The sequence below is a fragment of the Streptopelia decaocto genome (assembly GCF_964273445.1).
Source record: "Streptopelia decaocto genome assembly, chromosome: 2".
In the NCBI taxonomy this organism is placed as follows: Eukaryota; Metazoa; Chordata; class Aves; order Columbiformes; family Columbidae; genus Streptopelia; species Streptopelia decaocto.
Window position 1 is genome coordinate 54186571 of NC_138655.1, and position 25264 is coordinate 54211834.

Consider the following 25264-nt stretch of genomic DNA (forward strand, 5'->3'; position numbering starts at 1 on the left):
AGAATAAGATGTTACTTTGTTGAATACGATGCAATTAATCTTAGGGAAGTATTCTGTGAGGAAATTACCCATAGTTTAGGTCTGTGGGGGGTGGTGCTTAGCGACATGGTTTAGAGGTAGACTTGGCAGTGTTAGGTTAACAGTTGGACTCGATGATCTTAAACATCTTCTTCAACCTAAATCATTCTGTGATTCTGTGGAAGGGTGGAGTGGTGTGTAGAAATTTGTTTGAATATTAAGGTTTTCTGTGTCAGGTCTAGTGTGCAAAACACTTTTCTTAAAGTCATCTGCCAAAGATAAAGTAACAATCTCTGTCAGTTACCTGTGTCACAACAAAACAGTGGCCCTGCTTCTGTAACAGCAACACATTTGCTGTGTAATGATCCCAAAATCTTAACTATAAAGAAATTATAGAAGTGTCACACCTGAAACAACGTCTTGCTGAGACGTAAAATTACTACAAGACTCACTAAGACTGTGACCACATAAGTTGAAAAAGGTCCATAAAACATCACCAGTTTTAAAGATACTTTTGATATGGCCTAAGGTACTGTCACAAGAAGAGCAGCTTTTAATTCTGTGGAAGAGTCAAGTCAGGTGAACGAGTGAGTTCAGCACATGACTTTGTTGGAATCTTTGCTCATGACACTGCTCCTGCTTGCACTCCTTCCCCACCATGGTACCTGGAGGTTTCAACAGGGCAGTGGATGGCTCTTTAGCACCTTGTCTGCCCCACCATGCCCAGGGCATGGTGACTGTTCACTTTCACCTCCTCCTGGAGCGGGGGTGGGGTGGGGTGGGACCCTCGGTCAATAGAGAGGGTCCTCAGCCAAGAGGTGGCCAGGCCCAGAGAAGCTGAGAAGTTTATGTACCATGCTAGTAAGGACCACAACCAGATCCAACCAGGCTATAAAATGGGCCCCCTGCCGAAGACTCCTTTGAGTGGTCTTCTTGGAGCAGTGGGTCTGTGAACAGAGCCCTCTTCTTAGATCAGGGATGCTGTCTAAGGAGACTTCCTGGGATTGAGTGCCCTCATCTTTTCCTTGGTAAGCGATTTGTCTTCTGGATATATCCTTGAGTGAGCACTTGACCACCCCAGGCAAGTGATTATTTCTTCTGCGTACCCTTGAATGAAAGAGGCCTCTGGTTTTTGTAAGTTAATGCATGCATGCTGTGGATCCTTACTATTCTTATGTGGTTGTACAGTAATAATGTCTTCAACTTGTATCCGAACCTGTGTTTTATAATGCTGTTGGAATGTTGAATAATTTTGAATAAACCCCATTGTCGCGGTTGAGACGGACAAACGACATGGACCATATTCTTTCAAGATGAAAGTAATAGGTGTAATTTATTGCTACAAGTGCATTTTTATACAATTCTACCAGTTCATGTGTCCCTCCACCATTGGCCACAAATTACAGCACTAATATCTCATTGGTTAATTTTGCTATCATCCATGTTATTCTTCTATCCCCTTCTCTCTCACGGGTATATCTCTCCTTTCTCACGGGTACAAGTCCATACCTCCGGATACTCCTTTACTCCCTTCCTTCTCAAGGGTAAATCTTAATATCTTCAAGGCTGATCTCTACTCCCATATTTTCTGTCAAGGACTCCGCAGACCCACTGCAGTTTCCCACACCCCATCTCTGTTTGGTTTTCTTTGCTAAACAGTTCTGGCTAGAATCAAGTCTGTTCGGAGCTTATCGTCTACCTAAATTGACTTTTGGGCTGCCCTGTGACACTACTGTAAGCCATGTTTTTGTGTTCAATTTCTTGGTTTTCACCCTCAGCAGGGACTGAATTCTGAGTCTTGGCTATGCCACAAATCTCTTAATATATTTTGGGATTTATGAGGAGTGGTATATAGTGGCCTAACAACGTGTTTGTCTCTTAACAAACCTGAACAGTGAATGAGGATCTGCAGTGCACCTTTGGAGGTGTGAAAATGATGGCTCGTGAGTTCTTCAAGTCAAATGAGAGTTCTTGGTACAAATTTCATTCAGATCACTTTCTAATAAAGTCTGCCATGTTTTCTTCTATGGTCTTTTACTTATGCACTGTAGCAAGCTGAGTTTGCCCTGCTGATTCCCATCTCATTTTACTCTTGTCTTGGCAGTTGCCTGAACTGCAGAATATGGAGAAAAGCGTTAGTTCTTTGTTCCTTGTTTATTATTTAGAATTGATACTGTTTGCAGACTTCTATTGCTAAATCACTTACCATAGTATTTAGTGGTTTATGTAGTACAAATTCTAGTGTGTTGGCAAGATCTTTTGGCCTGTTTATCTTGACTTTTTCTTTGTAGGAAGAACTTTGCAGTTCTTAACAAGAACTTTACAAGTTCTTAAAAGGCGTTTAGATTAGGTTCTTAGGGATATGGTTTAGCACTGGAGTTAGGTTGTGGTTGGACTCGATGATCCTGAGGGTCTCTTCTGATTGCAATGATTCTATGATTCTAAGATGCTAAATAAATAATGCTAAGAAGCACTAGACTGTTGCTGTCAGTGCTGAAAGTGTAGAGCAGCTTTATACTGTGCTCCTGATGTAATTTTTTAGGACAACCTGACTTTGCATGGTAGGTATTGTGGTTGGACTTGATAATCTTAAAGGTCTTTTCTAACCTAAATGATTCTATTCCATGTATTAGTCCTAGTTTCAGCTGGTACAGCATTAATTTTCTTCCTAGTAGCTGTTTAGTTATATGGTTTGGATTTAGGATGTGAATGATGTTGATAACACATTGATGTTTTAGTTGTTGCTCGGCAGTCCTTACACTATCAAGGACCTTTCAGCTTGTTCTGCCCAGGCAGCCAGGAGGCTGGGGGGTACACAAGAAGCTGGGAGGGGACACAGTTGGGACAGCTGACCCCAGCTGACCAAAGGAATATTCCATAACATATGTCATCATTCTCAGTATATAGACACTGGGAGCTGCTACTCAGGAGCTGGCTGAGCATCGGTTGGTGGGTGTTGAGCAATTGCATTGCACAACACTAGTTTTATATATTCTATTATTATTATTATTATAATCTTTTTCTGTCCTATTAAACTGTCTTTATCTTAACTCTTGAGTTTTCTTCTGATTCTTTCCCGCATCCCACTTTGGGGGTGGGGGGAAGGCTGTGTGTGGTGTTTAGCTGTCTGCCGTGTTAAACCACAACAAGATGAAAAGTATTTTGCTTGTCTTGAAGTCAAAAAGTGGAATCAATACTAACATGGAAAAATCAAAATTCCATTCTGTGAATCTGTAACAATACTTATTTGGTGTACCTTGGAAATGGAAGACCACAGAGCTCTTAGAGCTTTATAAACATATATATTTTGCAATGGCTTATGTAGTTAATTTTTGAGACAGTGTGAATTAAGATTTCTAGTTCCAGGTCTAAGCTTTAGAAGATCTGTATATCCATCATAGATCTATATGTCTATATAGGATTGCAAAGGATAGCAAATTATGGAGATTTGACCTTTTTTCCATAATATTTTGGGTAGACAATATTTCATTTTTCCAGGCAAGAAAGCTTAATTTCTCTTCATGCTGTTGCTAGAAATGAGCTTGTGCATCCTCCCAGTCTTATTACCTGTAAAATTAAATGAGCTATTGAACCAATAAGCCGTAAATACCCAAAGTGTTAAGTCTGACAAAGAGTTAATTTAGAGGGATGACACAGTTCAGCAACTGACCTGCTGGTTTTCTGATGACACTGTCCTGAGTGGTAGCCATGTAAGATCCTTTGGTTTTTTACCCCAAGGTTTGAGCTGCAGATGAGTGGGATGCTTGAAGTCAGGTGTCATTGTTAGTCATTTTTTTGGGGGTACTATTCAGCTTTGCTACCATCTGCAGTTACAATGTTTGTCCTGAAATTACACTGTAATGTCTATATCATGTTGGTTGTTTGTTTTTCAGACACACGATGAACCCACTGATACAAGATACAGCTAGCTAAATAGCTATAAAATGCCCAAATTTGGGTCTACAAAAACAGTTCAAGTTGAAAATTCTGACAGTGATAGCACCATGGTGGAAAAAACAACCGCAAGAAAGGTAACAAAATTGTATTTGTGTCCATTTAAGTTCAGTGAAATTAAAGGCATGTGTTCTATCACAATTTTTTTTTGCTGTGGAGGGAAGAAATAAATATGAATCTGTATTCTGATATCTTGGGTGCAGGAAAAAAGTAAACTTTAAATGGCTTTAACTGTAAATTAAAGTAGGTAACAGAATTTGTGCTTTTGTTGTAACTTGCAACTTAATTCAAAAGGAAACTGCATATGTTTGATTTATTTGATGTAAGTTAGTGCATAGTTTCCATGTCTTACATCATATGAAGTCTTTTTACACTCACAAGAACATTGATTCATATTTTATTTAATTTTACAGTGTCTTTCTGTAACAAACAAGTGAAACATTTCTGAAAGCCTGTGACAGCACAGGCCAATGAACAAACACAAGTTTCTAACACAGGGACTTTTCCCTCTGTTAGGAGGACTTGCAAGCCAAATGCTGCAGAGGGGTTAAGAGTAACTCCTGTCCAAGGGAGTCCACTTTAAAACCTGTACAGTCTATTTTTGAGTGTTGGAGAACGAAGGAATATGTGAGCTCCATTAATACTGAAGGGTGCTTCATTGTTTATAAATGTAAAGTATCCTATAATATAATTTTCAGACTTCTGGAGTGAAGCTGCAAATAGCCTAGTTGTCTGTTTCGTCTGCCTAGTACCCTTGTACAATAAACAACAAGTTTATCTGTTGTACTAATGAGTAACAGAAGATAGAATAGTATTCTGCATTGTGAATGATATTGCCCTAAGGAGAGAGAATCCATTTGTCTCCCAAACGATATTTAAAACTATCTTCTCTGGAAAAGGAGATTGTTCATTTGTGTGGTTATACTTACTAGTTTGTTGAAGTCTGTATTCTCTGTAAGACCACTTAATGGATATAGGACAGGAAGAGATTAAAAAACAGGAGATTAGCAGATCTAGCATGTACTTCAGAATGTTTGTCTTCTGAAAATGTTCATAGAAAACTATAGACTTTTTAGTCTCTTCACAGTTTGTTTTACAGGTCCCACTAAAGTGAGCCAAAAGTACTTGTTTCTGCTAGCTATGATGAACTACTTTAAGAAGAGGGAGATAACAGAGTAAAATGGGGAAAGGAAATGGGCTTACTAGTAAAGGGATGAAAAAAAAGTTGGGTTTTCTGGCTTTTGTTCTGGTCCTTGTTTGGGATATGGTCAAGTTAATTGAAGTCTCATTCAGTACTGAGAAAGAGGAGGGGGTGTCTGGGGCCTACAAGCAGCAAAACCAGGAAAGCTATTGCAGTGAAATTTAGTGGTATTAAATACTACCTTTTTATTTACACACTTGTAAATAAGTTAAATTTTGTAAAGATTTTAGGTTCTTTATTTAACCATAAAATATTTTCTGGCTTTATGAACTCTCATTATTTTGACACTTCAGTATTTCTGGGAAAAAAAAATTACACCAAAGAATCCTGCACACATAACAGCTGCTTATTCTAGGAAAACTGACTTATGTCCAGTTTTTTTTCAAGCTTTATTTGTGTCTATAGTTAAAAAATCTATAACACAGAGGTTAAAATTAATTTTCATCTTCTGTTCACTTTCATCAAAACAAAAATAGTAGGTTTGCTTGAATTTGTAATTTTTTAAGTTTTCATTTTCGCTGTTTTTTTGGTAAAGGTATGTCTTGAAATTCTTGGAATGCCTTTGTTTGTAGGTTTGAGTGTATAGAAGTAGATGATCATATTTTTATAGTGCAGATTACTTATTTCCTTCCTAGGCTTTGAATTTTATGTATAAATTGCTCTGCAATCTGAGTTTGTTGTTTTTTTTAAAAAAAAGGTCAAAATAAGGAATTTACTTGTGAGGTCCCATTCCTTTTCTACTCTCTACCTCTGAGTCCCCCTCACCTCCTCTCCCTGTTCTTGCTGCCTTTGTAGAAAAATGGTTCCAGTTTCCAGCATGGCTGTGGAATCTGTAACCGCTGCCAAAGGGTGTGAGTGACCCTTGTGGCCAGCTCAGTATTCACTGGTTGTCTTGACACCTTCCTCTCCAGTTATCCCCCACCTCTGATCCCCATAAACTCTTCCCTCTCTGCTAATAACAGTCACAGTTACATCTGCTGAGCCTTGTAACTCGCATACCCTGCAATCTCTGCAAAGTTTGGTAATCTTCTGAAACACAGATGTGTAGCTCTTTAGCCAGGACATTAAAGAAGATATTAATTCATATGAAAATACAAATAACTTTTTCCAGGGAACATAAGAATGAACATGGTATCATTTATTTAACCACCAGGAATTACAGCAAATTCTTATTTGATTTAGAAAGGAGTAAATTAACATTCTGTTTTTACTGGTTACATAAAACCCTTTCATTATCATAGTGGTTTGGGTGAAGGTTTGTCCTTAGATGGTTTTTGTAACAAGGAAGTGTTTATTTTTGAGACTGATCACCAGTACAGGAATTATAAATATGGACGAATGTCACATACTACCTTGGATGGTATTTGAGATTAAGATGTCAGTGAAGGTGGGATTGTTTAGAAAATTAAAGTCTAAGGGAAGGTGGAAGTTTGGCCAAGGACATATATATGTAGAATCACAATGGTGAACTCATTATGTGGACACCAAAAAGGAAGTTGATAAACTACCTGCACTGTTATGTTCAGTCTTGCTTGTTATCCACCTTGGCACAATGTATAATGTAGATTAATGTAGGATTTGATTTCAGGATTGTATGATACAAATTGATAGGTAATATTGAAAATGTGAGATCCTAAATAAAATTGCAGAATTAAGTGATGCAATTAATATTCCTGTATTCAGGTTTTTTAGCAAAATAAATACAATTTAGTTGCTTTTGTCACATTTTGAGAGAAACTGAGTGCATTGTTAAAGTGTTAATAATTACTTTTTAGTAACTATTAGTTACTGATTTGTTCTCTAACACATGGATAAGTAATTGTCAGAAGTGTTTAGCGGGCCCTTGAATAATCAGTAATATTTCCCCCTGTATTAGAAAAAATAGGCAAAATATTGTCAAAATCATTTGGATTCAGCCTAGAAAATTATTTAAAACTCAACAGGCAATAGGCTATGAGTAAAATTTGAGTTTGAACAACAGAAAATTGTGAAGGCAAATCTGTATTACATACACAACATAAAACTCTGAAGTAAAGATTGACCAGGCCAAATTAACAGTGATAATTTAAAATTAAATTATTAGGAAGCAGTGGAAATCTCTGTAAAGCAAATAAGGATTTTCCTCAATATCTAAATATTTGCAATCATTAATTTAAAAATAATAGTCTTTGAAGCATTAGAAGTTCTTATGGAAAAGTTATGGATTCGTTAACCTAACTGATGTAAGGAAGTACTGATGCTGCAGGTAAAAGGGATGCTAAAGTAAAATTTTTGCTTTAGTGGCATTTTGATATGGAAGTGTCTGGATTAATCTGGAACGTACCTGTTGTCCACATACTTTTCTCAGTGTTGTATGACCAATGAGTGACCATTTGCTGTGCCATCAGATATGCATGTGTTTTTTAGTAGCATGAAAAGGCCCTGAAGTGTTCAACATTCAGATCAGTATAGTGGTCCATAGTACAAAAAATGCATTCTAACTCTATTTTTCATGTAGCTTTGGTTTTTTATTTTTTCTCTGTACTTTACTGTGTAAAGTTGCTCATGCTTGCTTCTTTGTCCCCTTTGTTATTGAAGCAGCAATGTCTTTGAACTACTCATGGAGCTTAATGTCTATGACTGTAAATGAACAGAAGCTAGATAGTTTTAATTATTGGTGTTCCCTTATATGTTCATAGATGCATTGTAGGCAGTGGAGGCTTAATGTGAAATAATGTTCACACAAAACAGTGCATCTTATAAATGAACAGTAATGTTAAAGGGGACCACTCCCTAAAAAAAAATCCTCATTCATCTTTTTCTCAAAATAAAAACTATAATGGTACAAGACCACTCCAATGGTTAAACTAAGATAAAAAAAAAAAAGCTTGTAGGATTTTTCCTTTCATAGTTATTTATTTAGCTCTTACTGGTTGTACACTCTTAGCTGTTGACTGAGGAATGTAGTAAAAGTACTGTTGTGTGACTTAAATCTTTTGTATTTGTCCAGTGGAAGTTAATGCTTATTGGGCTGTTCTAGTAACCAGTAAATAGCTGTGTGAATCAGCTACATGTTCAGGCCTTCTGAGATCTTAACAAAAAAACTAGGAATAATATTCCTGTTAATAAGCTGAGTTTGTCTCATATATGATTTAGCGTATGTGTGTTTTTATTTCAATTGCTTATCTTGGGAGCATCAAGTAAAATTTTAAAAAGTAAGAATGTGTACAGCAGATAGACCATTTAGTGTTTGTGTGAGATATTTTATAAACATAAGAACATACTGAAATTTTAATATATCTGAATTTATGCATTAGAGCTTACATGGCGAGAACTCAGGAAGTAAATGATAAATATGTGGTCCAAAGGAGAAACACACTTGGGGTTTGTAAGAATTAACTCTCTTCTTAGAAGATTCCAACAATAGTGCCCAAAGCTGTTTTAATACAATGTAGAACATGCTTCAATATGTAATTATCTTTGATAGGCAGAAAAAGAATGCTTGTTCTCCCAGGGCTTAGTACATCTGCTAGATTATATGGCACTCCGTTGTCTCCTTTTGTGTTTTGCCATTGATTGTAGCGGTACCAGACAATAGAGCTGGAATGGGATATCAAAAAATTGTCCAGACTGCTGTTTGTTGGCCTTCCAAGATGGTTTCTGTTGAACAGATTAAAAATGTGTTTCTCATCACAGCACACTAGTATGGTTTTGTTGACAGAGAAAATTCTTCCTTTTTACTCCATCCTCCAGTGGGGCACGCATTAAATGTTGAGACGCGCAGATCTAGTTCATCCATTTGCCCCAGAGTAGAATAAGCTGCACGTGGTTCTTGACAGATGTTTGCCAGACCTTTTCTTTAAACCCTTGCCTGATTGAAACTGCGGTCTCCTTGGGCAGTTTATTCTGATACTTAATTATGCTGCCTGGCATAGAGTTAGATACTTAGTAGAAGGATAAATAACCTCTACTTGTCTCCTGTTCCAGCCTAAAGTCGTTAAATGCTCCCTAAATGTAGTGGGCAAGGAGAGTATGTAGTGTCTTTCCCTTTGCAGCAATAGTTTATATATGTGAACATTATTATGTCTTCAGTGTTTTATTTGATTAGCAGTTTTCACTTTAGATTAACGAACCTCTTTAGAAAGTCCACAGATAATCTAGTTACGGGTTGCTTTATAAAAGACATAATTTTAGGTTGCTTCCATGGATCACATTAATATATAGACTTTTTCATGCTGAATTTTGAACCTTGTTTTGGACCCTGAAAAATAGATATCCATGCTGTTGCAGTGACCAGGAGTATTTGGAACAGTGGATGCTCACTCTTCAAATCAAAATGCCTGTTCTAACCTGCAGGACTTGCTGCCTCCTCTTGCCTTTCTGTACTTGAAGCTGAATCCAGTGTTGGTTTGTATTTAGACTATTTTTCAAATTTGGTAGTCATTTTATTTTTCCTTTGCCAGTGCTCTTTGCTTTTTCCTCTCTCCCAGTTGCGATGGTGTCTGCGTATCTAAATGCACCTCTATTTCAACATTGTCATTGAAGGTACAGACTTCTCAAACACCCTGTTCATTGTGTCTTTTGGGTTGGAAGGTCCACCACTGGTAGTGGCTAGATGTTTATTTATGTAATAGCGAAGGAACAAAATACTTTCACTTTTTCAGTTTCTGTGTATAGCCTGTTCTTTCATTTTCAATGTACCTTTATTTATTTGAAAGTATGAATTTTGAACTCTCTCCTCTTAATTAGATTATCACAAAATTAATGTTTAGTGATTATCAAAAAAGTAGTGCATCAGTCCTAATATTTAATGTAATGCATATATACAATTTAAGAACAAACATAAAGCTACCAAATTATTTAAGCAGCTTGCATCTCTTTGTGAGCAGCTACCAATGTATTTTACTGATTAGTACAAAAAAAAGTGATTATTTTTAAGGATTACCAACCACACAAAGTTTGCCTTTTTTTCTACAGAACAAGTTGAAACCAGTGTTTCCTGCTTAAGAACTTTAAATTATTTTGAGTTGATCCTTTCTATTCCGTAGTACCTAACACAAGATAATATTCTAAAAAAAGCAATACCATTTTAATAGTACGTTAACTTTATCAAATTGTGGGAAATTTGCATATGTGCATATGAGAAATAATTGGATTGTTTGTGATAAGGGATAAGAGCACTCTTGGTGAGGTTGGGCTTAAGTGGAAAAGTCCTGTTTAGTGGAAGAGATCAGAATGGGCTTAATGGAGTTCAGATCTCCTCTTGTCAACTTAAAGATGCATTTGCAAATGATCAGTTGTGTTAGATGGATTATCTTCTTTCCGAAGTGTTACCACAGGCACTATCTCCCAGGGGCTTAAGGGGGTTTAGATTTGTAGATTTTCTTGTTCTAGCATGTAAGGAAAGGTGGGGGTGGGGTGTTGATGATGTTTCCTTTGGGGTTTTAGAGGAGGGTTGGTTTTGGTTTTAGTGTGTGGGTTTTATTCTGCATTTTGGTTTGGGGTTTTGGGTTTGGTTTCTTTTGCTTGCTCGTTTGGTTTTTTAGGTTCCCAAATTAGAGTGGAGATAGGTTTTCTCTGGGGGCATCAATCTTTTACTTCAGGAATTCTCCTGACATACTGATCCCTTCTTTGTGATCTCTCTGGTACAACCATATGTCAACTGAAGATTTTAGAGTTTGTTTACAGGTTCTTTTTGTAATCACTTCTGCCTACCGTTTTGACAACAGGTTGAACTCAGTGTTCAGATAATATAATAAAACTACTCTTTTTACCTGTGTTCGTTTTTAAATAAAGGGAGGGTGCTCTTGAGAATAGTACCTTTACTTGGAGTTATTTTCTAGTTTTCCTCTAGTCAGAATAAATCTTTTAACTTCCTGATTCAAAATAGTGAGGAGCAGCCTTTTGTTTTCACTGATTGGCAAGTAAGCTCATGTGCCTCTTCTACCTTTGGAAAGGGAATCTGTTAGTGGTTTCATCCGATCATCTCTTAAGAATGATATAAAGTTGTGTAGTTGTGATAGCTCACATAGAAATGTGTTTTTGCAGCATGTAATGAAAAGAAAATGTTAGATCTCTACGTTGTGTCTTGATTAGTAGGCTTAAATGTTGGGGTCTGCAGAGGGTTCTCTCAGGCAGTCTTCTCACTAACCTGCTGCTTTTACCTACTTTGACCTCCTATATTATCAAAGTAATCAAACATAAGTTAATATTGTGCCTACCCAGGTTTTTCTGTTTAAGTATGTTTTATAAGCCAAAAATCCAAGATATATGGAGCTAAAAATTCAAATAGCTTGTCCTTATTTTTTTCTGAATTTGATTTTCTAAGTTCCAAGTTTCTAAGTTCTTAGTAAATTTTGCTTTAGAAAATGAAACACTACACTATTATTTTTGTTGAAATAGGGAATTCGTATGGATGGATTATGGGGTGGGGGTGGAGACGGGATGGTTGTTTGGGATTTTAGTTGTCGTTACTGTGTTATTTTTCACAGTCAGAATTGCAGTGTGGGCTTTTAATGGGCTTTTAACATGATTAGTACGTTATGGTCAGGGAAGGAAGTTGGGATGGTCATTGAGATTTAGCAAATTCTTGGCCAGTTTGTGTTGTTCCTTTGCTTATTAGTCAAGGCTCTAATAGTGAACAGCAGGTTCTACAGTGAAATAACACAGAAGATACTAATTTTAAAAATAAATGCCGCTGATTATTTTTAGTAAGGTTACTTTAAAAGTTTTTGAATAAACTACGTAATACACATACTAACACACATGCACATATATTCTCACATAGCAGTCTTTTCAGTCTGTATACATTATAAGACTATTCTGCTTTATGCAAAAATTACTTAGTATACTTTTTATTTATATTAGAGCAAGGACAAGATTGCATCCTACAGCAAAACTCCAAAAGTGGATAGGAGTGATGTGGGGAAGGAGATGAAAGAAAAGTCTTCCATGAAACGTAAACTTCCTTTTACTATTAGTCCATCCAGAAATGAAGATCGCAATTCAGACACAGGTAGAACCTTTTTCTTTCCTTAACTAATTATTTGTTGGTAAAATACGTCCTAATTTAATTAATTGTATATTATGTTTATTATATTGATTATTTATTTCTGTATAAAAAGGATACTAAGTATAAAAGTTGCCTGCTTGCTTCTGATTGTTGCATCTCAGCCTGATAGGCTTTCATCCTCTCATTACTAAGAGCTACCATGTCAACATAGTGTATCTACATTTTCCAATTGTTTCGTAACCTCATTCTTTTACTTCTGTTTTAGTAATAAATCTTTCTTTTCATTGTCATCTCTTAGAGATCCATTTGCTTAAACAAGTAAACTGATGAAAAGACGTGTAAGTGCCTTGATTTGAGACACAGCTGTCAGCCTTGTGTAGGGAGCTGTCAGCCCTTTTGGGGAAGGAGAGTGGGAAAGATTGGTAAGGTTATGGAACTAACTAAACTGGCCATGAAGAGCAAACTTTTCTTTTATTCTATGTTTCTATGATCTGCTCAAGATACCTTCTCTGCACAGGCTGGTAGTTCATCCTAACTAAAGCATATTTGATTAGAAGTTATTTCAAGTCTTCAAAATACCATTCTTAACATGGCTCTTTTCAAATCAAGGTGGAGTACAGTTATCTCTAAGTTTAGATAATTAGTTATCTAGATTATAGTTCCGTAATAGTTCTCTTGGCAGCAAAACACTATCTGTGCCCTCTGGAAGGTGACCAGAGGCATGGTCCCCAAACGTCTCAGAGGCTCAGTACTACAGTTTCTTATACAGTGCCTATTGTACATTTGACTATTCTCATAAACAGGTAATTCCCTTAACATGCTTAAATTTAAATGCAAGATAGAAGTATATACCTCGGTACATGTTTAGTTTTTGTCCAGGATTTGGTTTCTGGATATTACCTGCATGTTTTTGTTACTGTGAAGAGAATATCATATGAAATCCAAATTTGAAGTAGTTGCATTACAAGACAATACACTTGGCTTTAGATCTCAGTTTTCAGTGGTTTTACAGAATTCTAGAGTCTTACACTGTTTATGAAACCACTTGATTCTGAAAAGACCATGTATAAATTAGAAGTATCCTCCCAGCATCTGCTTTATTCAATTTCTTGCTTGGTATTAGACCTTGTTTTTCATAATATAAATAAATATATTTAGAAGTGATATTTAGCACTTATATAATGTTTTCTGTGTTAAATATTTTCTCATCTCTCCCCACCCCATCAACTTTAAGTAATTCATTGTCACAGCAGCATCTTGTAATGTAACATGATTTTCTTGTTTCTCTTGCTATAGCATCTATTGTCACAGCTGCCACAAACGAGATGGATTACTCTAGACATTTAGACAGGCACCAAAACACAGTGTGCACACTACAAAATCTTTTTGTTACAAATTGTAGCAGGGAGGTGAAATGAACAGTTCAAGCAGGGGTAAGAAATACTAATATGACAATAGAAGGCACATACCTTGTAACTGCTGTGTAGCAAACATCAGAGCTTGTCATCCCTTTCATTACTGTTGAGGTAAGGATACAAGAGCAACTTGAGGAGCTTTGTACAGAAGCCTTCCAGAAACTTTAGAGGCAGGAGCATTGCTACGATGAAAAACCATCTCTTACAATGCTGATTCTGTACCTAACCAATTAGACCAGACCAGTGGGAATTAACCACTTAAATTGGTGCAAGGTTTGGGACTGACATCAGTGATCATGAAATGCAGTGCTGCTTCTGACACACACTTGGCATTAGGCACTGAGAAAGCTTGCCATCACTGTGCTAACCCGCTCCCTCTGACAGAAGTGTCTCCCTGCTATTAATAACTATGTACAGAGAATGGCAAGTGTTATTTGAGAAGGAAGAAATTAAGCTTTTGGAGATGAGAGAGTAACCAGAGACAGAGGAGAAAGAAGAGGTGATGAAAAGCTTCTTGTCAGCTAGTAGTGCTAGTATTTAAAAACATCAAAAGAATCTCAGTTTTCTTCTGATACTCAGTGAAAATCTGTAGTGGTATTCTAGGGGACATGGTAAAAGGTTGTGTATACTATAATTAGATTATGAAAAAAATGTGTGGTACTACTCCATTCTTCCCACTGTCCATTACAGTTCCAGGATATATGTTATCCTTTCTCTATAGTTTTATTTTTAATAGACTGCCAATAAGGTGTTTTTTTCAGAGTTCAGAATAGCCAAATGTTCCTACTGCTTTGCTAAATAGTTTCTCTGTAATAGTTGATAAGACCATTGAGTTTGATTTTAAAATCTTTTTAAAGATTTAGGGTCTTCTAAAAATGTATCCACATGAACAAAAATCAAGAAATGCCGTAAAAAGTAGCTCTAGGATAAAAAATTTAATAGTTTAGTTTAATAAGTGGTTTATCTCCAGGGTACATGATAGGGTTTCTAGGTGATTGTAGAAACCCCATGATGATTTGGTTTAATCCTGTTTAGGGAGGTAAATCAGTCAAAGAAGGAAAACACCTAATTTTTAGAGCTTTATATCATTAGAGCTATCTCGCTTCTGTCTCCATACTATTCATTCATAAAGTAAGATTTTGTCTTTGTTGCTTTATTTTTGTAAAAATTGCCCCCTGCAATTCCACCTTTTGCTCCTTTTTGCAGTTTTTGTTTGTTTGTTTGGCTGGCTGGTTGTTGTGTTTGGGTTTTTTTAATTTTGTTTTTAATCAGGTGTTGCTTAGAAACTGTAAGTGATAATGAACATGGACAGCCAAATGTTAACTTAATTTGGAAAAATATATGTATATTTATTTAAATTTGATTCCTACAAAACTATACATAAAATAAATTTTAGACCCAGTCAGTTTTGTCAAGACTGAAATCAAAGAGCATTTGCAGTGTCCCATAAGAGTCTAGAGCAATTCCAGTCCTCCTGTTTATCTAAATTTAGATTTAAATCAGTGGTTTTGTCTGAGAAACTTCTGCAATAAATTAGTATTAAATATTTGCAGATTTAGCCTTTAGGTTACATTTTATACTGGTTAGGACCAAATCCAGTTGCCTAAATATGTAGTCAAGCAATACCAGTTGAGATGAGTAGCTGAGAATTCTGCACGGGGCTGAAAGGTAACATGAGTCACAGATCTGTGGCCTCCTGAAGAGACCAGTAGGACAAGGAAAGAACTTGAAATGGCACTGAATACCCATCTTTTGCAACAACCTCCTAGTCTTGGTTTGTTTTGTTGTGCAGGGGTGTCTATATTCCACTGTCCTGGTTTGGATGGCTTATCTTAAACTGAGGGCTCTGTTATCACATCTCCAATCTTTGATCAGAGTAACCACAAAAAGATAATACAATATATAAATACTGCAGTCCAATTTATTTATCCTGCAAATTTTGCAGGATAGCTTTAACCCTTATTTAAATGAATCTTACAAAGGATTCTACACGCAAGCTTTGATTAAGACTGGTAGAAAGGATGGTGGAAGGAGAAGCATTTTTCATACCTTTGTGTAATAAGTTCTGATTGGAAGTCTCCCTGTCAAAAAATATTATTTGATTGAAAAGCCGTCACTTATTTAGACTCCTTAAGTAGCATTATTTAAATGTTGCTAATTTATTTAGTTAATCTGGTTATTTTTAAATAATCTCTGATGTGGTTATCAGAGTAACAACAACAGGCAAGTGCTGCTTTTGCAGAGGACAAGTTTGTTTGCTTTCTCTACCGTATTAGTCTGAAGAGAGAAATTTGAATTTTTCATAATAATTAAACAGAACTGCAGCTCAGAAAATTTTTTTCATTGTGAAGATAAGTGTGGGATTTTTTTTGTAGTCCTGTTATGTAGTTGATTATTCAGGAAGAACAACAAGAGTTCCATTTACATTAAATGTGTTAATTTGTTGATCTTTCCTTGGAAATTATGGTCTCCAGATTTTCTGTTTACAGTGGCATCTTGATTGTGTTTTCTGACCCCTTCAATTTCTGTCCTTAAAGTAGTCCAAACATAGGACAGTCGTATTTATTTTAGCATTTAATTGACAACCAGAAAAGCAGAACAACTGACCTCTTAGTATTCTCTCTGTACATCATTGTAACACAATTTCTATACTTGTGCTTTTCATAGTTGCAGAGCTGATTTGGGCTCGTAAAGGGTCTGCTTACACTGTTACTGCTTGCTGGATTTGGACTTACTGTTCAACTATGACTCTCTAACTTTTCTTTTGGCCAGAGGCAGGGAAGTGACAGTGGTTTTGTGTGTGTATGTGTGTGTTGGTTTGGCTCAATAAATATGCCATTCACTTTATTAATTATCACAACAGTATCTCTACAGTGTATCTCTACAGTGTATCTCTACAGTGTACGGTGAGGTCTCTTCATCGCATTCTGATCTTACTCTGTCACTGAGGACAGGAAGCAGCAGTTTTATCTTCAGAATAACTTCAGTCAGATTACCACAGTCACACAGGTTTCTGTAACTCTGTCTCTCTTAACTTTGTCATCTGCAGAACTGATCATCTTGATCTGTCTTTTGTTGGTGATACACGTATTAGGCTTTTGTTGCATATCACACAATCTTATAACTTCCTTAGAAGCATTTATTTCAAGCAGTTCATATTTTAGCTTCTCATGGCCCTATTTCTTAATCCTGTTATTCCTTACAATTTGCACTATGGTGGGGGTTTTCACACAAAATCAGACTATCATGAGCCCTGAAGTTTGAATTTGGTCTTTTTGCTTTGTTTCTTTTTTCCACTAAGGTGGTTGTTTTACCAAATGGAATGTTCTGTTAGTTTGGCATGATCTGTTTTGAGAAATGCACATTATATTATTTAATAATTCATTTTCCTAAAACATTTACGAAAACCTTCACTGGGAATTTGTAATTTACCCAAATAAAAAGAAAACAAACCAACCACACATAAAAAAACCAACAACAAAAACCACAAACAGATACACTTTTGCTTGCCTTGGGACATAATCTGTTATGCATAAGTTCTCCTAAAATGATTGCCAGTGATTCTGGTGGTTCTCATGCCAGTACATTCAAGTACTATGAGTGAATTTAATGACATTTTCTACAAATAAGTCCTCAAATGCACCTAAATCACTGTTGCACACAACCTGGCTATTTTTAAATCCTTTTTTTTAAGAGTTAGTGGAAAACTTTCATTACAAAAGTAAAATCTTCAAAGGAATGTTTTTTCAGGCAGATTTGGCTGCATATTATGAAGATTATTTAATCAAGATCATTGATCATGAAGCCACTTTTTTCAATAACAAGTAAAAAAATCGCCAATGCTCTGTTTCTTGCTGCTGAAGAACACACACACACAAAAAAGGGATTGGACAGTGAATATATTAAAAAAAAAAAGTATTCCATAGGCTTTGAAAAATGCTCAAAATGTAAAAAACCAAAACAAACCAACAAAACAAACCAAAAAAGCCAACAACAACCCACAAGAAAACTTAAAAAAAAACAAACCACCACCACCAAAACCCACACAAACAAACCAACAACAAAGACCCACCCACAAGTGACTGACTTTAACAGTCAATATTATATATGAAATTCTACCTAAACCTAATTTCTTAAGCTGATACTATTCTTCTATTAGGCAATTTATTACTGTTCAAATTGTATAAACATCAAGTACAGAGCTGCAGAAAGTTTTCTGTTCCACAAGATATAAAGAATATCTGATCAATTACTTCTGTAAGAGAGATCTTGTTCCCTTTTTAAACATGATGGATAAATTTGTAGGGTGTTTTTTTTTAATATGTACATAGGTCTGTAACATTCTATTCTTAAAATAGTATTGCTGATAATTGTTTAGTCTGTAAAATCATGTATTTCTCTTTTGGTCACTATGGGAACCAAGATGTGTACAGAAAATGAGTTGAGAGGAAATGAATGAAATAAGGAGGGCCACAGAAAGAGCCCAAGGCAGAAGTAAAAAAAATCCAAACATAAAAGAGAGTCAGTTTGGGGCTTAATGAAACGTGGAATGGCATGGTTAAGAACCTCAAATGGACTTAAGCTTCTAATTTGTAATTTTTATCTCTCTGAAGAGAGATAAATTTTTGTCTCTCTGAAGCAGGTCACTGAAGTTTGCCTTAGTGGAGTCTTCTGTTTTAAGATTTTCTGTTGAATATGACTCTTTTTTTTAAGTGAAGTTTTAATCATACAAATGCTTGATGTTGATATTTAGGAAAAGAAACTGGGAGACCAATATAATCATGGGGACAGTAATAAAAAAGGAGATCCCTACCCCCTACTTTGACTTAGCTTAATTGCATTTCCACATTTTTTTATTAGTATGGTCCAAAATACTAAGATTAAATAAAACTGACTGAACAGTGTCTCTTCAGGTGGTAATAGGTCATAGTAAGAATAAGGTGAAATAACTTATTATACAAAGAGCTAAAGATATCAGTCTGGCAACCAGACTTGTTTAACTGATAGTTAAAATCCCCAACCAAGCCTCAACCAATTCCCAGCCAAATTCTAGCATTTTAGTATGGCCAAGTCCAGTTAAGCAGTCCAACATCTTTCCCCTGCCTTGCTTTCATTTATTACATATTTCTTGTTGTAATTTTTAGATCTCAGCTTTGTTTCTTGTTCTTACTTGTTTTATGGGAGTTAGAGCATCAGCCAGCCACAGAGGAGAAGCAGCAGGCAATAGACATCCTTACTGAACTCTGTCTTTGCCATCAGTTGTCCAGCCTGGAGGGTGAACTGGAATTATCTGTGGCCGTAGGATCCAGAGTCCTGTCCAGCTGTTAGAGACCCTTTGGGTAGATAGTAGGGAGGCTTCCAAAAGGAGAATGTGCAGTAGAGTGAGCAGGATCTCTGGAAAACCTGGGCTTTTAGGGAAGGAAACCAAGGTAATTATTTGCTCAGAGTTTGGAGGTGGTGTTTTTGTTGGCTGAGTCAGTTAGAATGTTCTTCAGACCATTCCTTCTTGACAATGGTGGTTGGAATTTTTTTTAACTCTTTCAAAAATTTTAATTCCAAATCACCTAATGGGTAGCTAAGGTTCCTTGAGCCATCTTTTACGTATATTATGTTTATAATCAAGTAGTAGTCTTAGGAGCTCAGAGGAAAAAGGTGGACATTGTAGATCTAAGATATAAGTAATATAAGCTGCCTACAAGATGTAAAATGTTGAATTTGATAAGAACTTGTTAAGACAGAAGAAGAGCAGTTGCCTGGAAAGATGAGATAATTACAACAAATTAATGGTCTTCACTACGTGTTAATGCAATTAATGTGTCTCTAGAAAATACAGTTAAATAATTATCACCAGGTAGGGTGATCTTTGGAAAACAGTTGTACCAAAAGAAATTTGATGCATTGAGAGTTTGTACTTGTTTGATATTAAGGTCATTAATTACTGCTCCAGTTAAAAGTTATTTAGTCAAAGTCACTTAATCAAAAATGGGTTGTTTTCTGTCATATTTTAACCTAAATGCCTGTGTTTGGTTTATAAGACCTTTATACAGAAAAACAAAGGAAGAACTTCTGAAAAGGCTGGAAGTTGTAGACCAAAGTTTTCAAATTACACAAACAAAATTCTAGTTTTGAAATTATTTGGGTATTAAAAAGTCTGATTTCAGAGCACATTTAACCAATCTGAAGATCTGAGAGAGTTTGTAGATACTCAGTAACTTTAGAAATGATCATTTTAGCTCCTGGTTTAAAACTTGGACATGAAATTTTAAACAACTTACTTTTTATCAAAATTTGCAGAAGTTACATATAAAATAGCTGTATGTTTTTGAAGGATATGAATATTGGAGAAGTTTCTCTAAGGTGAAGTAAAGGGTTGAATTTGAGAGAAACGATCTTTTATCCAATTACCTAACAACTACCAGTATTGAAAAGTCTTTTCCTAATTTTTAACATGGTGTCTTGAGAGAAGTAGAATAGAGCACAGTCTCGGATCTGTATTCAAGGCTGAAAGTTGAGTAGCTGATCTTACACAATTTTTTAGGCACCTGACTTGATTCTCTGAAAATTAAAGTTGTGACATATACAGTCTTCCTGCTGTGAAACAGGTTTTTCATCTTTTAGAATTTTTTAGTAACCCTTCTTACAGCTTTAAGTGCTTTAACTCAGTAGCTTATTATCCTCTTGTGATTAGAATGGGTAACCAAAAGTAATGCAAATGCAGTAAATTAAAGATCCAATTTCTGGTTTTCATCACCTGCCACCAATCACCAGTTCACATACCTTAAAAGGATGTTTTTATTTCTAGAAAAATGTTCTAATAGAACAGCATTTTGAGTTTTTCAATGTTAATATTTCCAGAGAAGGAAGGTCCGGAGAAAAAGAAAATGAAGAAGGATGCTGGAAATAAGAAATCAACACCAGTTAGCATTCTTTTTGGTTATCCTCTGTCAGAGCGCAAACAGATGGCACTTCTCATGCAGATGACAGCAAGAGACAACAGTCCAGGTGATCTTACAAAGTTAACAGTTTTCTTCCTCTTGCCTGTTTAATTCCATCACAATCAGAATATTTTGAACCTTGATGCTTTTCAGCAATCCTTGATTTTTATTGTGTTTTTAAATTATTCATAATTTTCATTGACAAGTAATGTGATGAAGAATCTTGACCTTCTCTATATGCAAAGTTTGCATTATGATAGCTGTAAAACCTGAAAATCTCTTTCTTTCTTTGATTCTTTTTCCCTCTCAAACCCATGTTCCATGTGTTGTCTAAAAACTGAAATGTTAACTGTTTTTTGTGAAGTTTAAGTACTGTCTCATTCTCTCAATTTGGAGCAGGATTTTAAGTTAGAAGGAAACTGGATCATTTCCTTCAGACTTAATGGGAAAGAGGAGACACCTTGTTTTTTAATTCAGAACTTGGTCCAGTTGTACTTAAAGTCTTTACTCTCCAGTTCACCCCAAAACGTTTTTGTTGGCACAGCTGAGGGAGTGCATGGAGTACAATACACAGACAGTAATTCCTTAGAGTGACATCCCACTACATAAAAACATAGTGGAATTGTGCTGGAGGAAGGGGATGCAGGGTAGATGCGTAGTGATGCTTTCTCTTGTTTCAGCAGAATTTATACCAGAGTATGTGAACCTTGTAGTTTGGACAGACTTCATTTGTCATTGGAACCTACTTTAAAAATAGTGAGATTTTGCAAAACACACTTTTGCACATTGCAAATAGACATGGTGTTGGTACATGTGAAGTGTCAAATACATCCTTTATTTAAATATAATTACTCACTGATTATTGTCATCTTTGAATGCAAATGTTAAAATTAGGTGAAGTAAAATAGTCAACTTACAGTGACCGTTTAAAAACTTATTTTGTAGATTCCAACTTAAATCATCCCTTACAAACAACACCAGCACAAAAGAAAACTCCGAACTCTTCTTCAAGACAAAAAGACAAAGTTAACAAGAGAAATGAACGAGGGGAAACTCCTCTACATATGGCAGCAATTCGAGGGGATGTTAAACAGGTTAAGGAGCTAATCAGTTTAGGTGCAAATGTGAATGTAAAAGATTTTGCAGGTAAGTTAATACATGTTCTCTTAAGTGCACAAATTCAAAATTAATGTTGAAATTGTTATCAGAGGTTTAATTGCAGCTCATGCCAAATGAAGATGAACAAGATAACTTTAAACTTATTAGAAATTCTCAAATCACATTTTTTATTTCTGGTGGCAGTGATAGTACTGGGACACTATGGTACATAGTATATTATTAAACAGTATACTAATACCTGGAGGTTTCAGTTGTGGCAAAGGCCTTTGCATTCTAGGTATTTACAAAAATGTGTGTGCACGCTTACAGAACTTTGTAGAATTATACTAGGCAAAGTCAGCAATAGATAAGGGGATTGTAGGCTATGTGAGGAGGTGCAAAGTTTAGTAACAGTGAAGGTGGTAGCACACTAGTGTACATTGACTTCTTACTGGGATAGCTGGTATGCACCAATGCCGATGAGTGTAGGATAGGTTGCACTTGTCATCTGGTCCTGCTAGATTAATGATAGTTTAGGTATGTCAGTATTTGCTGTGATTTCAGCACTGATGGATGAACTTTAAGGTAAGTTGTAACTTGTACCATATTTTTTAATATCATTTGGTATCTTTCTTCATAGTCTGTTTGTCCATAAGACCAAAGTTTTCTGGCAAATTTTTGCCTGTTTTGCTTTTGATAGTCTCACAGTAGTTATGTTTCTACACGTTCTAGTAAAAAATCTCCAGCAGAGTAAATAGGAGATCCTCAAAGTAGTGCTTTCGCAGAAGATAGAACCTGCAGTTTTGAGTTCAGTAGTTACCAGTTGTGGATTGGCCAGGCACCAAATTAAATGCATTTACATACTGAGATATGCCAAAGTACTTGCTGTTTTCTCCTCGGCCAGTGTAAAAGGGCATAAGACATAGGAGCTGGAGTACTGGATAGAGATTTAGTGCATAGAAGGAGGTTGGGGTAATGAGGGATAAAGCAGAGTGAAAGGAAGGCTAAATCAGAAGATAAAGGTGTTGGGTGAGGTACAGACGTTGTTGTGGGGTTGAGATCTAAGAGACATCTATAAAAAGGATTCAGTAGATGTTTCTCTCTTAAATGCAAGGACAGCTCTAAAAAATAATCCAACTATCAAGTGAACGTTATATGAACAGCATAACTAACTACTCCCAATACTCTGCCTCTTAACATTAGCTGTAAACTCTGGCTTTTTTGCATCCACAGTAGAAGTGCATCATGGGAAGGTGAGGATGTAAATATAAGAAAGGGCCTTGTTGCTTCTTTTTTTTTCCAAGAAGACTGTGCTCCCAATATGAAGGGTAATGCTGAAGAAAAGGTGACAGAATTTGTGGGGAACTGCTCGCATCCCAAGGGAATAAAGATAATACTGAGATTCCTCGGTAGTGTAATTATGTGGCAGCACTAGCAGTTTCAAGTTTTTAGAGGCATTGCATAATAGAAGCAAAAATATAATGAAGGTCTGAGTGAGAATTTTAACTAGACCTACATCAAAGCCTGCTGAAGAGGCTTGGTTTATGGGTGTGAATGATTATAGCGAGAATGATATTCTCAGTGGGAATGGATGAGATGAGCAGGCCCCAGTGGGAGAAATCAAAAACTATATGTTACAGTTAGTTGCCAGCTCAAACTTGACATTAAGATATTAATGAGATGGACTAAAACCTTGATTTTCGATAAGAAACAGATCAGTAATTTCTTGGGTTACAGAGGGTTACTGAACTTGTGTTTGATGATGAGGCTGCCCAGGACTGGCATGTAGAAGAAGAAAAGAAAAGAAGCAGAAGAAGAACCCTGTGAGATCTTCAGAGAAGCTGAGAGAGGACGTGAGCTTGTTAACAGGAGCAATTTTAGAAAAGGAGAGGTTCAGGGAAAGACAGAGGCATGGAAATCACAGGCAGAATAGAAACACTTTGGGAGATGTTATGGGTTAACCTTGGCTGGCTGCCAGATGCCCACCCATCTGCTTACACCACCTTCTCAACAGGGCAGGGGAAGAAAATAAGATGGGGGAAAAAGCTCTCGTGAGTTGAGTTAAAGACTGTTTAATAAGAAAGTGAAAGCTGCACGTGCAAGCAAAGGAAAAAGAGGAATTAATTCACTACTTCCTATCAGCAGGAAAATGTCCAGCCACTTCTGGGAAGTAGGGTGTCAGCAGGTGTCCTGGTTGCTTAGGAAGACAAATGCCATAACTACAAATACCACTCCTTCCTTCTCGTTTCCCTGAGCTTTAATTGCTAACCATGACATATGGTATAGAATATACCTTTGGTCAGTTTGAGTCAGCTGTCCTGGCTATGTCCCCTCCCAGCCTTTTGCCCAGGGGGAGGGAGAAAGCCTTGACACTGTGCAAGCACCGTTCAGCAGTAGCCAAAACACCAGTGTGTTATGAACGCTGTTTTAGTCCCAAATGCACAGCACTGTGTGGGTTGTTATGAAGTTAACTTCATAGCTTCATCCCAGACTGGCCTAATACAGATGTATTTTAAAGCGAATTTTAAAACAAATTTTAAAGGCGGATGAAAGGATGAGGAGAATGGCTGAGACCTGATTCTGAGAATCAACTGGGAGCAAGTCATTAGAGACCTCATTCAGGATTCTGGAGGAGGTGTTTGGGATCAAGTTTAGAATTACTTTTCCATTGGTAATCCAAAGTGAGAAGCAGAGGTGGCTAAACTTCAAAACCCTGTGGAGAGGAAGAAATCATGAATGGGAGGAGGATTTGAGTAGTGAGTCATGAGTGGAGAAAGAGAATAATTTAGGATGCAGTGAAGTTTAGAGAACTGGAGATTTTTAGTTAAGAATTTGGCAGAACTAAAGGAGCAGAAAATGAATTTGTAATGGAGGAAGTAACCCTGCTCATGGGATATCTGCCAAAGTGGTATCTGCTGTGTGAGAACGAGAGTAAAGGAAACGGATGTTGAGAGCAAGCCAGGACTGGAGTTGGCAGGCTGGACATTGTGATAGGGTAGAAAGGCAAAGCAGTGACACATGGAGAGGAGTGAATTATGGAGAGAATTAATAAGGGGAAAGACAACAGGGATCAGAGGGCTGAGTGTACAAGAGTGTCATCATTGTGGGTGGCTGAAGGGCAAATGATAAGAAAATGGAAAGAAGGAGGTGGTAGCCAGGCAGTCTTCAAAGTGAATGACCCAAATGATAAATGATGACTGGAGAGGAAATCCAGTATATGAAGATCGGGAAGAAGTGTTTTGCTGTAGAATAAAGTAGAATCAAGGTAGTATATTTTTTCTTTTCTTTCTTTTTTTTTTTTTTTTCCTTTAGCATTTTATTTATTTAAATGAGTGGTAGGTGTGAAGTTGAGTGAGAGATGAAAGTGAGGAATTACCTTATTGAGGGATTAGATAAATTAGGGGTTTCTTGTACCTCTTAATGGATGTAGAAGACCATTACTGATTAGACAGAGTGTTCAAGTGAATAAACTCTTCCGGACTTGCACTGGTTACATTGGAAACAAAAGTTGAATGTCTTCCCAGAACTGGGCTTTAAGAAGGCATCGACAGCAGGCTAGAAGTTCAGAGCAGCGATGAAGTGGAAGACATCAGGTTGGGGTGAGGAGATCGAGGTAATGAATATAGTGTGTGGGGGTTGATCACCATCTTCA

The 25264-nt window shown here is 36.5% G+C and overlaps 1 protein-coding gene across 4 annotated transcripts in view; it reads left to right on the forward strand.

Annotated features, from left to right (window-relative positions):
* Window positions 1-25264, forward strand: part of ANKRD12 (ankyrin repeat domain 12) — a 64272-nt gene that overhangs the window by 18133 nt on the left and 20875 nt on the right. For 2 of the 4 annotated variants that reach the window (XM_082045035.1, XM_082045036.1), the window contains exons 2-5: window positions 3912-4049; window positions 12020-12167; window positions 20435-20581; window positions 21460-21660. In XM_082045035.1, coding sequence (XP_081901161.1) covers window positions 3963-4049; window positions 12020-12167; window positions 20435-20581; window positions 21460-21660 — 583 coding nt within the window. In that variant the 5' untranslated portion in view covers window positions 3912-3962. Of the gene's footprint in view, window positions 1-3911; window positions 4050-12019; window positions 12168-20434; window positions 20582-21459; window positions 21661-22306; window positions 24878-25264 lie in introns of those variants that run through there. The other 2 variants (XM_082045037.1, XM_082045038.1) reach the window with 2 other exon arrangements.